General features: G+C 40.5%; 1 protein-coding gene across 3 annotated transcripts in view; it reads right to left on the bottom strand.

Moving 5' to 3' along the window:
- The window catches only part of PCNX2 (pecanex 2), a 319,512-nt gene that overhangs the window by 153,676 nt on the left and 151,633 nt on the right, over nucleotides 1-14,203 (bottom strand). For all 3 annotated transcript variants that reach the window (XM_063671047.1, XM_054479339.2, XM_063671060.1), the window contains 2 exons: nucleotides 7,296-7,437; nucleotides 2,595-2,772 (listed from right to left, as the gene is read on the bottom strand). In XM_063671047.1, coding sequence (XP_063527117.1) covers nucleotides 2,595-2,772; nucleotides 7,296-7,437 — 320 coding nt within the window. The remainder of the gene's footprint in view (nucleotides 1-2,594; nucleotides 2,773-7,295; nucleotides 7,438-14,203) is intronic.

Genomic DNA, 14,203 nt, shown 5'->3' with positions numbered 1-14,203 from the left:
CGAGCCACACATTTTTGTCAGTGGACTGCTGTCAGTGCAGAATGCTGTCAGGATGAGGAAAGGCAGCCTGTGCTCCCATAAATGAAAGCCACTCTTCTTCCTACAGGTATGGAATTATTTAGAAGCCACGCCTAGGACTCTTATAGAAAGAAACCTCACTCCTCTTCTGTTCACCTGGGGCCAGTCACTAATACAAGATGTTATGAAACTGACAGCTCAGTGTGGAAAAGTGGCCACATTCCTTCACGAACACAGTGTGTCACTTCCTTTTTCTACTTACATACAGCTTTAAAAACATGACCTTCTATTGGAGAGTATGTTCTACTTAGCTTTTTCAGTTACATTGACAAATCCTCTTAAATGACTTGGCATTATTATTTTCCATTTTACAGGAAACTGAGGCTCAGAAAGGAATATAAACATCATCATGTCAAAATGTAAATAATGCCTGAGTCAGGATTGAACTCCTCTGGCACATTTTACATCTTTTTTTTTTTTTGAGACAGGGTTTCATTCCTGTTACCCAGGCTGGAGTGCAGTGGCGCAATCTCGGTTCACTGCAACCTCCACCTCCTGGGTTCAAGCAATTGCCCTGCCTCAGCCTCCTGAGTAGCTGAGGCTACAGGTGCATGCCACTATTCTTGGCTAATTTTTGTACTTTTTGTAGAGACTGGGTTTCGCCATGTTGCCCATGCTGCTCTCGAAATCCTGATCTCAAGCAATCTGCCCATCTCAGCCTCCCAAAGTGCTGGGATTACAGGCGTGAGCCACTGTGCCAGGCCACATTTTACATCTGATGATAAACTCTTATCCCTGCAAGCAGTGAAGTAATTTCTAGTAACTTCACAAATAGTTTAAAGATTATAGGATATAATGTTACATTTATTATGTGAGATAACAGAAATTGATAGGTAATGAAGGAAAATAGCTTATGGAAGCCTGTGATTTGAACAGTAGAAAAATGGGATAAGTTAATCAGAACAAAACAGAACTCAGCAAACAGGAAATAAATGTTTGACCAAGGCCAGGGTCTACAATAAAATACAGAAATTGGGGCAGGCTGCAGAAGTAATAGTGAGAAACCAGTGGAAGATGACACAAGAGGGACATAGGTGACTGAAAATTAGTGCCCAATTGGAGTTATAAGAGGAAATTGGGGCCAGGTGCAGTGGCTCATGCTTGTAATCCCAACACTTTGGGAGGCCAAGGTAGGAGAATCACTTGAGGCCAGGGGTTGGAGACAAGCTTAGGCAACATAGCAAGACTCTATCTTTACAAAAAGTTTTTAAAACAATTAGGCAGGCGTGGTGGTGCATGCCTGTGGTCCTAATTACTCAGGAGGATGGGGCAGGAGGATCACTTGAGCCCAGGAGTTGGAGGCTGCAGTGAGCAATAATTATGCCACTGCACTCCAGCCTGTGAGTGGCATTGTGTTTGTGAAGGAGTGAGACTCTTTCTCTAAAATAAAAAACAAATTCACGTGCAATGATGGGGTGGTGGCAATTACTTATGAGGCTTCTTTAGTACAATACAAGAGTTTTTGATTTTTGTTACCTAAGAGAATCCAAGAGAAAGGCAGTAGAAGAGGTAAGTAATAGAAATAAAGGTGAACAGAACTGATTACGAGGTGAAAAAATTTAAAAAATTTAAAATTTAGAAAGACTTACAATTAAAAAAATTATTAACTAAAAGGGGAAAGATATTGCTGAAGTCAGTCTCCAGAAGAAACCCCATGGCTGCTGTATTCAACTGCCGGTGTGAGTGTGAACACCAGGTGGAAGAGGTTGTATCATCACTGAGTTTATTTACCAAGAGTTGTTCCAAATTTCTTTCTATTTCTGCTTACAAACCTAGGTTTCATTACAGTGATCGGGCTAGATATGGTCATGGAGAACTCCCAAGTATCCAGAGGATTTTATTTCTCTCCCATTAACTAAACATTAGGTTCAAGCCCCATATATTTGCCTGAATTATAAGTAGGGTTTCTCATTGCCCATGTATGAAGTTGCTCGACAGATGAAATCTTGACTTCAGACAAACTAAGGGTATTGGAAATAATCCAAGAGACCCTGCTCTTGGGTACCAGTTCCTTAAATTTATCTCAAGAGGCAAAAAGAAAAGAAAAGAAAAGAGAAGAAAAAAGGAAGAAAACAGGAAGGCAGAGAGGCGGGAAGGCAGGCAGGCAGGCAGGAAGGCAGGAAGGAAGGTAAGAAGGGAGGGAGAGAGGGAGGGAGAGACGGAGGGAGGGAGGGAGGGAGAGACCAGAGAATTTGGTTGCTAATCTTTAATTCATAGCATTTTAAGATCTAGGGAAATCTTATAATGAGATTGTTAACAGAGAAGAAGGTAATAAAATTTCAAGTCACACTAATGGCTAATTCATTTTAATTAGTGATTTTTAGCAAATAACATGGCATACTTACATTCCATGGGCAATTTTCCCCAAATGGCAGCAAGAGTTTAACATACATGTATAATTCAATTTCATATCCTCCCATAATTTTTTTATAAAGAATGTTTTAAACTCTTAAAACATTTGATGAGAACAGCCCCCTTTAAAATGTTAAAATGAAGAAAATAGCTAATTCACTTGCCTTGTTAAATAAAATGGACACCATGAAGAAATCCAGTAAGAAGCTCTCTGAAATATCTTTGTAGTCAAAGTGGAAAAAGATGACAGTGAAGCTCAAGTTAATAAACTGGTAAACCGGGTTGCAGAATGATGTCCGCAACAGCTTCATGCCAGCAATGATCATCAGAAAAATGTCCCAGCTGTTGGAAACAAAAGAAAGATGCAATCAATGACAGCGTGCACACTGCTGGATGAGTTTCATTTGCTAACACTTCTCCAGCATTGATGGTTCATTAAGCACTTTACAGGCACAAAAAGCCAATCTAAGGGGCCCCATTATTGTCTGCATTTTACAGGGGTATAAACTGATTATCAAGGAATTTGAGGAACTTGACTAAGGTCTCAAAGGGGCAGAACAAAAATGGAAATTCAGTCCTGGGTGACTCTCAAGCACATTGTCTTTGCCATTACAACAGACATTTTCTTTCCATCACATGCTTTTCAAAGTCCCTCATGTTCTCCAGCAAGGGCACAGAGCTCCTTCTGAGCTTGTCTGAATTCACTACTGCAGTGATGATGGACATTTCCCAGAAATCCTAATGCCAAATGAGAAAACAGGCAACATGCTGCCCCTGCTAGAGTCAGCTCAGTGTGTGCCTCTTCATGAGAAAAGAATCCAATTCGAACAGTGACATAACAACAGATAGGAAATTCTGAATAGAGAAAATAATCCAGTATCTTCATAAAGCCTTTTCTATTTCTACATATTAACTTCCAATGTTTCTCAGCATATTTGTCATCCTAGTGAACATAAGGTTTCTGCTCTCCCTTTTTTGTTGTTTAAAATTATATCATCAATGTGTTTTTCCCCCATGGAATGGGACTTTTCAGTTAAGGAGCTCAGCAAAACAGGCAAAGAAATACCCTTCTAGGACTTTGCTTGGAGGACTGAAGTCCTGAGTGCTCTTGCCTAAGGAGTTAGATTATTATTTACCCATGTAGGGAGTATGTGTCATGTGTACAATTCTCCAGATGATAAGGTCAACAATGAACAGTCCATCTTGAGATCGGAGGGCAAATGTTCACATGCTGGTGTAGCCCAAGAGAGCAGGCAAGTGCCTTCTTGAAGGGCCTGGCTTTCTGAAGAAAGACACTGCACATTTTCACCAGATTCCCTCCAATTCTAACGTACTATGATATTTGGCAACTGCAAGACAGAGGTGGGAAAATTTCTAGAAAATGGTCGCACTTCTAAGAGAGGCTTTCTTTCCCTGGCTCAGTATAGAAAACTGGGGCCATGCCTCAATTTCCCTAAACCTAGAAGAATCTTGGACTCAGGAACCTTATCAGCATTATGAATATCTTATCTCAGAAAGAGGTTACTTAAGAAGTAAAAAATTGTCATTTTTGTCATAAAAAATGCAATGTTGGAAATTCCGTACGCCTCAATCTGCTGTTTTTTGTGCCTTCAGACCTAGGACTGCAGTTGTTTCCACCTTGCCCCAGGATATGTGAGGTGAGGTTTGCCCAAGGCCTTGTACGGCAGGCTTGGATTTGCTTCTGAGAAAAACTAGCACTTGATTCCATGCATACATCAGATGGGAAAGTCTGCCTTTAGCCTCAACCTAGAGCCCTCTGTGTTCCTGCAGCAAAGCTGAACACTGCTCCATAACTGGCCTTCCTTTTCCAGTGCGCAACTAATGCCCAGGATGAAAATACAGTATGAAAAGATGACTTCAGGTCCAGTTGCCTTTGACAACAGCCCAAGGTACAAAAACCTAAAAATCCCTGTGGGACAGCCAAAGCCCTGTGGAGAAACCCCAATGATAAGGTATCTGAAGACTTAGGGATATTTTGGTTTTCATGGGAGACTGCTGATTTTCTGGGTTATTCAGGCAAAATCCAGATGAGAAGCAAATCTAACTTTCTGTTTCTGCGACCAAGTTTCCATGAACTGCATCCATTTTATGTTTAGTAGGGATGACTGGTTCAAACTGTGGGAGATCTTAAGGACTCATGGTCATGGCCTTTATAACATTGCAATAGTAACGGCTACCATTAATGACTCATAGATCATTGTATACAGCAGGTCCTCAAATAACGTTGCTTCATTCAATGTTGTTTCAGTATAACATTGATGGGGGAAAAAAATGGATTCCTGGCCAGGACCCCACTGTCGGTGTGGAGTTTATACATTGTCCTCATATCTGTGTGGGTTTTTCTCTGAGTTCTCCGGTTTCCTCACACATCCCAAAGGTGTGCACAGTAGGTGCACTGATGTGCTGACATGGTCCAGTGTGAGTGAGTGTGAGTGTGGGTGTGAGTGTGTTCTGCGATGGGAGGCATCCTGTCCAGCACGGGTTCCCACTGGGCACCCTGAGCTGCCAGGACAGGCTCCAGCCATTGGATACACTGAATTGGAATATATGGGTAAATAATTATCTTAATTGTTTGTATTAATCTTTCCTAAATGTATGTATCATTCACATTTATTTCAATGTTTAACATTAAAGGTGTTTTGGTCTTTATTTAGAAGTTTGGTGATGTTTTTGTGACCAGAAATACGCTATGGAACGTAATTCTTGTTTCTATTAATTAGCCCACAGTAAACTTTGTTTTATTTGGTTTTGTATTGGTTTTGATTAAAGTCACAGTTTTCAAGAACTTATCCAGGATGTTACGTGAAGATATACTGCACTTAGCTAAAGGTTTTATAAAGGCTGAGGTAGCAATTGGTGAACAATGCCCTGGAACAGATGAAGAGCATCCTCTTAGATCAGGCTAAGAAACAGAAGCACCTAACAAGATACACTACTTCACTGACTCATTCATTTACCAAACCCCTACTTAGTTGTTCATGCATTCATCCTTCTAACACTTACTAGTGGTTTGCTATTGAAAAGTTGAATAAGAAACATTGCCTGCTGTTGAAAAGTTCACTCTGTGACTATTTAGTACAATGGCTCTCAAAAATCACAGGGAGGGGCTAGGCTTCTCTGGTTTAGAAAAGGTCTCAAAGTGATACTGATATAGAGTTTCATGCTATCCTGTTTGAGAATAGTTGGTCTAGTAGGGTGCCTGAAACCTCGAAAAATGTTTTGTTTTTAATTCTACAGATGCATCAGGAATAGAAAGGAATTTCCAGCTTTGGTTTCTGAGTGAAACAATTGCTGATGTTATCATCTGGGAGTTGAGGATATTCAGAGCTATATAGATAAGGTGCACCTTTCTGACTTTAGTGTCTGGAAAAAAATTACAGGGGATGGAGAATAATATTACTTCCAAATGGACCCTCTCTGAACTATTTAATTGACTCTGCTGGAGTCTTAGCCCTTACATCTGCCTTCTCTAACCACTTGGCCTCAACCCCACAGGCTTAGCTCAAGGTCCTTGTCCCGAAGTTGAATAGGGAAAACTTTAAATCCTTTAGCTGGATTTCCCAGAGTGGCACTGGTACCTTCTTTGCTACTCTGGCTTTGAATATGTGTTCCCATTCGAGAAACTGTGGCTCTGCCTTGTTCTCAGGAGGAGTCACAGGGTCAACCAGGACTGTACCATACTGGGAATCCCTGCCCTAGAGAAGTTCACGAAGTTCTAAATTCTGGTCCTCTCCTAGATTGGGTCCCACCTAAACTGTATAAGGGGTCTGAAGTCCAATCATCTGCTTTTTTAAATCCAGTGAGACTAATTCTCATCCCTGGATTTGAAGTCTAGAATTTTAAGTATCAAAGAACATAGAATTCTTGCCCTGGTCTGACAGAAACAGGTCTGGACTAGAAGGAAGGCAGAGTTCAATAAGGACAGGTTATGGGATCATTTCATTTAGTGTCTGCTTTGTGTGACTATGAATCTACTCAAAGTCCAACAGATTACTAAAATGCCTTTTATCTTAGCCTGCTCAATCTTTGGAGAATATTAATTAATTTGTCCTCATGACACCCTGAAAGGAAGAGCAGGTTTGAATTAGCATGTTTGGGATTATGCATCAGGGTTGACTTGGATACATAGTGTTTAAGCAACGTGACTAATGAGCAAATCTGGGAAAGAATCTCTTTTACATCCTCCTACTCTAACAACTTCTTTGACCAGCAACTTTCGCCTTTCATCAGAATGACAAATCTACAGATTACCAAGGAGATTTCCATGTTGTAAATTCAGAATTAATTTTAATATATGAAACCAATAACTCGACTGTACATTGTTAATGCTTTGAAAGACATGGGCATCTTGTCAGTATGAAGTCTCTGTGCCAGTTTTTAAATTACGAGGCTTCTCTTGATAAATTCAGAGACAGCAGTGACAGTGATTAATTTCCCCTTCCTACAAGCACAAAATGATAGAGTATTTGCTAAATGAAATGACACGAGGCAGTTCATAAAGCTCTAAGCATGATGTTAAGAACTCCAGGAATCCTGGACTCACACTGTGCTTCCGTCTTCTTATTAAGGCTCACTGACTAAGCTTCTGCAGGATGATTTTCAAATCTACTGACATTTATTCACAACATCATTTCAAGCAGATCTAACTTCATTTGCACCCCAGTCACTCTACAATAACTGTCTAGCTCCAGTGGGTTTTGAGTAAAAGACCACCATGGCTTATTTTTACATGGCCAATCACAGTCGGTAAAGGTTGGCTTCTTCTGCAGACTGTTTACAGAAAATTCACTCGATTTTGAAAATGTGACCCAAATCATTATGAGGATAAACCATTAACCACTTACTGGGTACCAAGTCTCCGGTGATTGCTTATTAAAAATGCATCAATAGTGAGGGCATTCAAAATTAGCGCTGGGTACAAGATGTATTTTTCAAAACACTGAAGCCAAACATAGAGTCTTTCGAACCACATTAAATGGGCGACATCTGAAAGAAATATAAAAACCATTTAGAACAACCACCGATCAAAGTATTTTTCTTTAAGTACAGGTAATAATAAGTAATATTCCCCCCCCCTTTAATTCAAAAGCTGCTAATTAAGAACTCATGATACTAGACATGATACACCATTTTTTTTCCAGGCAGCAACTGTTAGCTTTGCTTCTATACAGTTCATAAATAATAATATACATATAGTAATATAGGCCAGCATCCCAATTGTTCAAGTCAATTGATTTCTTTATATATAATTTACTGAGACCAGTGAATGGGCTGTCACATAGCATCAAGTCATCTTAGAGTAGTAAGGGTGGAAGGTGAAGGATGAAGAGTTGGAAAAAATCCCATATGTCTGTCTCCTTTTAAGCTAGGGTTCACTTCTGTGGCTGAAGCTAGTTTCTGGGCTTTCTTCTCTCTCTTTTTAATCTTTAAACCACAAACAAATCCCTGGGCAATATATGCAAATAAGACACAGCTGACTCTCAAACCCCAGCCACTATGAATCTATTACCTTCTTCTGAGTGCTTACAACAAAGGAAGTACCATAAAGATTGAAGTCTATTTCCATTAAAGGCTAAGGTTTTAAGTTAGACCAACCTGGGTTTGCATTCAGTCTCTACCAACCACTAGTGAAAGACCTTGAATTATTAGCTTCATCTTTTTGAGCCTTAGTTTTTTGTGTCCTGCCCATCCTCTGAGTCTGCTGATGGGGAGAAGGTTCTTTCCACCCCCTACTCCTCATGGCAGGAGATGGGGTAATGAGGAATGCATGCTTGCCCATCTGGGGAGCCCGTGCTTTTCTCTCTGGGGAGGAGGAGCAGCTGGTCTGAGTGGTCAGAGCACAAACTTCCTTAGGTCACATTCAGCGGTGGGGAAATGCTTCATCCCTGCCTCTTGGAACTGGAACAAGAGCCAGGACTCTCCTCTGCTTCCCATCTTGAGGACAGCACAGCACGTTCAGGCCCAGGGCCATCGGGTAGGCCCCTCTCATTCCCTGCCCCCTCCTCTCTGTCTGTCAGTAATTAGGAGGCTGCAGTGGGCCCCCATCCACCAGCAAATGAACCAGCTCTGCTGTGGGCTTCATGCTCTCCACAGCAAGCCTCGAAGCTTAAATCTGCAAGGTGCCAGGCAACTCCATTACACTTCTGGAATCACATTCTTCAACAATTTATAGTAAAAAAAAAACTATACCCTACAATGACCTAGAGTTAAAAAGAGAGTTATGCAGTTTTTACATTGGGTTGCACAAGAACAACTCACAAAAGAGAAAAAGTTCAAGCTGACAAAACAGCCTGTTCCTTCCGGGTCTCTTATCCAGGATTAGCAGACAAATTGTCTGTTTCCAATCAGCTTCACTGGGGCTCTACATGATGGATCTCAGGAAGTACCATAAACACACACACACAAATAGAAACTATTTTACTTTCTACTTGATATGGCTCATATTTCTATATAAGAATATATCATCTTTGTAACTCAAAAACATAACTACTTTCAGTTGATTAAAAATATGAAGAGAGACCGGGTGCGGTGGCTCATGCCTGTAATCCCAACACTTTGGGAGGCCAAGGTGGATAGATCACTTGAGGTCAGGAGTTGGAGACCAGCCTGGCCAACATGGCGAAATCCCGACTCTACTAAAAATACAAAAGTTAGCCGGGCATGGTGGCGTGTGCCTGTAATCCCAGATATTCTGGAGGCTGAGGCAGGAGATTCACTTGAACCCAGGAGGCAGAAGTTGCAGTGAGCCGAGATTGTGCCACTGCACTCCAGCCTGGGTGGCAGAGAGAGACTCCATCTCAGAAAAAAGAAAAAATATATATATATGTGTGTGTGTATATATATATGTGTGTGTGTGTATATGTGTATATATATGGGTATATGTGTGTGTGTATATATATATGGGTATATGTGTGTGTGTGTGTGTGTGTACATACATATATATATATATATGAAGAGAGACTTGGCATTCAGAAATCTTACCTGAAAAGAATTCATTCGAATGGGCTAGGAATGGTGAGAATAGACAGCGTGAAAGTCCTTCAAGATATTGGAAATAAAGTATGATGAGAACAAACACTCCAACAATGAGCTTAATAAATAGAAGAGACAATGAGAAATCATCCAGATAAAAATAAAAGAAGTTTTAGTGACAGATGAAACAGGGAGGAAGAGTGGGAGGAGAATAAAGTTCAAAGAGCAAGGATGTTGGGTAGGAATTCAATGTTGAATATTCTTAACGGACAGAAGTACAATTTTTTCTGGAGTAGATTTGGAAATGTGTTATTTCATAATGAATGTTTTATACACAATAAAGTCTAGACATATTAGACATTTTACATATAGATTAAAGGATTTTAATCTGTTGTGAAAGTATATGGGCTACCACATAGCATCAAGTCATTTTACAGTAGCAGAGTAGTAAAAAAAAATCTTCAAGACCACTCCTGCATTCCCTCCCAGCAAATGTCTTTGACCCCCACTTTCTAGAGAAAATAAAGTCTATGAGGTACAAATGCCCTCCAACTACAAATTCATTTATACTCATATCTACTACTGGCTCCTCCTGAAGCCAAGCTCCATCGATGTCCTGCATCCTATGCTCCTGCCATCTTGGTTCAGTAGCCACTCCCTGCCTCACCACTAGCTGTTTCCCAAGGCAAGTGGCAAGATCCCAGTCTTCTCTGTGCGGAAAACTCACCTTCCACCCTGAACCTCCTTCTAGAGCTCACTCTGGCCTTTTCTGTACTTCTCAGCTTCTTGGAATGCTTGTCAATATCTGATGTTCCCACTTCTGTGTCTCCCACTTACTGGGGACACCTCTGCTCCTGGGTATTTGCAGCTACCCTTGCCCTGACCTGCATGTGGCAGGGCCTCTTGTGACCTCCTTATGGTCAAATATCTGATAGTTCTCAGTCTCTCTTACTGGACTTTTCTGAGGCATAAGATATCAGTAAATCCTCCCTTCTTTTGAAAACTCACTCTGCCCTTAGCTTCTCCATTCCTCCATCCCCGGCTTGTGCTCAAACCTTTTGCTCTACTCTTCTCCCATTTCCTCTGTTGTGTCCTCTTTCCCTATCCCTGGTCATCTGCTTTCCTTCTCCCCCTATTATTTTTCTTATCTTCTTGAGCTAATGTCTTCAACACCAGTAACTTTAATGATCACTTCCATGCTGATGACACTCACATCTATAACTCAGTATCTCATCTTCTTCCTGGACTTCAGATCTAAATAATCAACCGAATAGCTTCGTCTGATGTCCCAAAGGAACTTTCAAATACAACATGTCACAAACGTAACACTGTCAACCTGTACACACCTTCTCTTCCTCATACATTCTTGCATTCACTTAGCCATGCAGACAATATACCCAGAGTCATCCTAAACCAGCTCTTCTCACTTCTCATAGCTGTACGTTGAAATCACTTCAGGGCAAAGCTGAAAAACACAGTCCTAAACGGTGATTCTCAAACATCAACATGCAATTAAGTCCCTTGTTAAGATGCAGAGTCTGATGCAGTAGGTCTGGAATGGAGCCAGACATTGTACATTTCTAATAAACTTCTAGGTGATGCAAATACTCCTGGACCTCAGGGAATACTTTCAGGAACAGCAGAGCCAGCAGTACCAGCATCCCCTAGGAATGTGTTACAAATACAAATTCTCAGATTCAATCCTGGACCCACTGAGTCAGAAATTCTGTGGACTGGGCCCTTGGCAAGGCAATCTGTGTTTTGACAAGTCCTACAAATGATTCTGATACATGCTCTAGTTTGAGAACCATTTTCTGAATGATCTTCCTCTATACATGGAGACTAAAGGGCTGAAGGACTAAACTGGGTTGATTTCATGTGCTCACTCTCTGCATGTCTATCCCTTCTTTTCTGTCTTCCATGCTCTTAATCACTTTTGTCTAAAAAATTATAATTATATTTTATGCAGATAAACTGTTTCCTAACCCAGCCAGATGTGTACACTGTATTCCAATCCTTCTTATCTGTCTACTTGAGGACTTGTTTCTTGCAATGATCCCCCATTCTCCTGCATTACTTAGATTTTTTTCTCTTTACCGAATCATTCTCATCAGAAAAAAAAAATTGCTATAATATCTTCCATTAAAAATATACCCCAAGCCTGGGCAATATAGGGAGACCATGTCTCTACAAAAAGTTTAAAAATAAGCTGGGCATGGTGGTGCATGCTTGTAGTCCCAACTACTTGGGAGGCTGAAGTGGGAGGATTGCTTGAGCCTGGGAGGTTGAGGCTGTAATAAGCCGTGATTACACCACTGCGCCCCAGCCTGGACAACAGAGCATATACTCTGTCTCAAAAACATGAAAAGAATACCCTCTTTTGGCCTTATATTTTCTTTCAGATGCTGGTTATTTTCCAGGTACTACCCGGAAAATATTTTCATTTTTTAAAAATGTAGCTACACTCATTTTCTCAACAACCTTATCTTCCTTTTCTTTTTAAGTTTATTCCAGTCAGGTAACTTTTTAAGTTTACTCCAGTCATCAAAACCTAGTTATAGAGTACATAACTAGGTGTAGAATTCATAGGTTATCAGGTGTGCATATAGCAAGCTTCAGCAGATAATGACAAATAATTGTCCGAAGGTATTGTGCCAATTTACACTCCCGCAGATGGTACCAGAGAGTTCCTTTTTGTTCCACATCTTTGCCAAAATGTTTTCTCTCTTCTTAATTTTTGCCATGCTGCCCTGTGTAGAGTGGTATCATATTATGGTTTTATTTAACATTTATTTAACGACTCATGCAGACGAGTATCTTTTTACATGTTTACTGGCCATTTGGATACACACTTTTGTGAAGCAGTTCTTCATTTTGTCACCTGGTTCTTTTTCCTATTGGATTATATGTCTTTTCCTTATTGATTTTTGGGAGTTCTTTATGCATCCTAGGTATGAGTCTTTAGCCAGTGTATGTATGAAGAAAATCTTCTCCTATTTTATGGTTAGATTTTCACTCTCTTAATAGTATATTTTATAAAAAAGAAATACATAATTTTAATATGTTACAACTTCTCATTTTTTCCCATTTAGGGCCTTCGGTGCTATTTGTTGTTGTTGTTGTTGTTTTTGCTTTTTTTTTTTTTTTGAGATGGAGTCTTGCTCTGTCGCCCAGGCTGAGGTGCAGTGGCGCAATCTCGGCTCACTGCAAGCTCCGTCTCCTGGGTTCATGCCATTTTCCTGCCTCAGCCTCCTGAGTGGCTGGGACTACAGGTGCCCGCCACCACGCCCAGCTAATTTTTTTGTATTTTTTAGTAGAGACGGGGTTTCACCGTGTTAGCCATGATAGTCTCGATCTCCTGACCTTGTGATCCGCCTGCCTCGGACTCCCAAAGTGCTGGGATTACAGCCATGAGCCACTGCGCCTGGCTGGTGCTGTGTTTAAGAGAAAAAGATCATGATCACATTCTCCTATGGTTTTCTCTAAGACCTTTATTGCTTTATCTTTCACATTTAGATCAGCAAACTATCCAGCATTGATTATTGTGTATTGTGTAAGACAGGGGCCAAGACTCATTTTTTTTCCATGTTAATATCTGATTGACTGCCACCATTTATTGAAAACAACTTTTATTTCCCCCAGCACTGGAATGAACCATGACGTTTTATGTGCCTCTATGTGTGCTAGATGCTTTCCTGGAATGACCCTGAGTCTTTTCTGCTTGATAAATTCCTAACCTGTTTACAGGACCTGGCATCTCGCCTTCTGGAGACCTCAGGCCCCTTTGAGCCCCCTGCTTCCAATACAGTCACTACCGGAGGCTGCCAGGGGCAGGGCATTTGAAGCATCATTCTGGTAGGAGGAGGATTTACCACTGACAGTGTTTAGAATTCTCAGTACATGGTAACAGTAAAAAGGGGTAACTTTTAATTGGTATTTTTATTGTTTTAAAATTCTTTATAAGCCGTGCACCCCCTTGCTGCCTGCTCCTGGGCAGACCCCACCACTTCCTTACCTTCGGTGCTCTACTGAAGTCCCATGTATGTAATACCCATTAGGTGTCTGCCAGACATTGAGCCAGGTGCTCTGTATATACTGGTCTAGCATCCCAAATCCAAAAACCTGGAATCTGAAATGCTCCAAAATCCAAAGCTTTTTGAGCACTGACATGACACCTAAAGAAATGCTCATACGCCACAATCCAAAAGAAACCATAATCAGAAATACGGTCCCAAGCATTCCAAATAAGAGGTACTCAACCTGTATTACTTCTAGCTTCAAAGCAAAGAATGTCATTCCTTCATGCCATCACTGTACCCTGTGAATTCTATAATTTTAGTGTCACATCATAGAGTAATTATTCACTTAAATACGAATCTTCCCACTAGATTCTGAATTTGTTAAGGGTAGGTACTATGTACCTACTAGAATGTCTGCCAGAGAGTTGGGGTTTGGTAAATGTTTATTACCTTATCATTTTTAGTGGTTGAGGGAATTCTGGATAATTACATTTAACAGAGGGTCTAGGGGGAAAAAAGCAGTCTTTTTGAAGTACTTTTCTGATTACAAAATAAAAAAAGTAACTGTAGCGTATTAAACAACATTTCCTATTTTAATCTCTCATAAAGTACAATCAGTTACAGTTAAGTTTCTTTCTGTACAAAATTACTTTTTCTGATTTCTCAGTTTATAAGAGATCAACAGTGTCAGATTGAGGCCATCGTGTCAAATGCAATTCAGCCTGCTTATAAAAATACATTTACAGAGTTCTATCAACATT

Source organism: Pongo pygmaeus, chromosome 1, assembly GCF_028885625.2.
Source record: "Pongo pygmaeus isolate AG05252 chromosome 1, NHGRI_mPonPyg2-v2.0_pri, whole genome shotgun sequence".
Lineage (NCBI taxonomy): Eukaryota > Metazoa > Chordata > Mammalia > Primates > Hominidae > Pongo > Pongo pygmaeus.
Note: the sequence above shows the minus strand (reverse complement) of the source record. Positions and strands in the feature narration are given on the sequence as shown.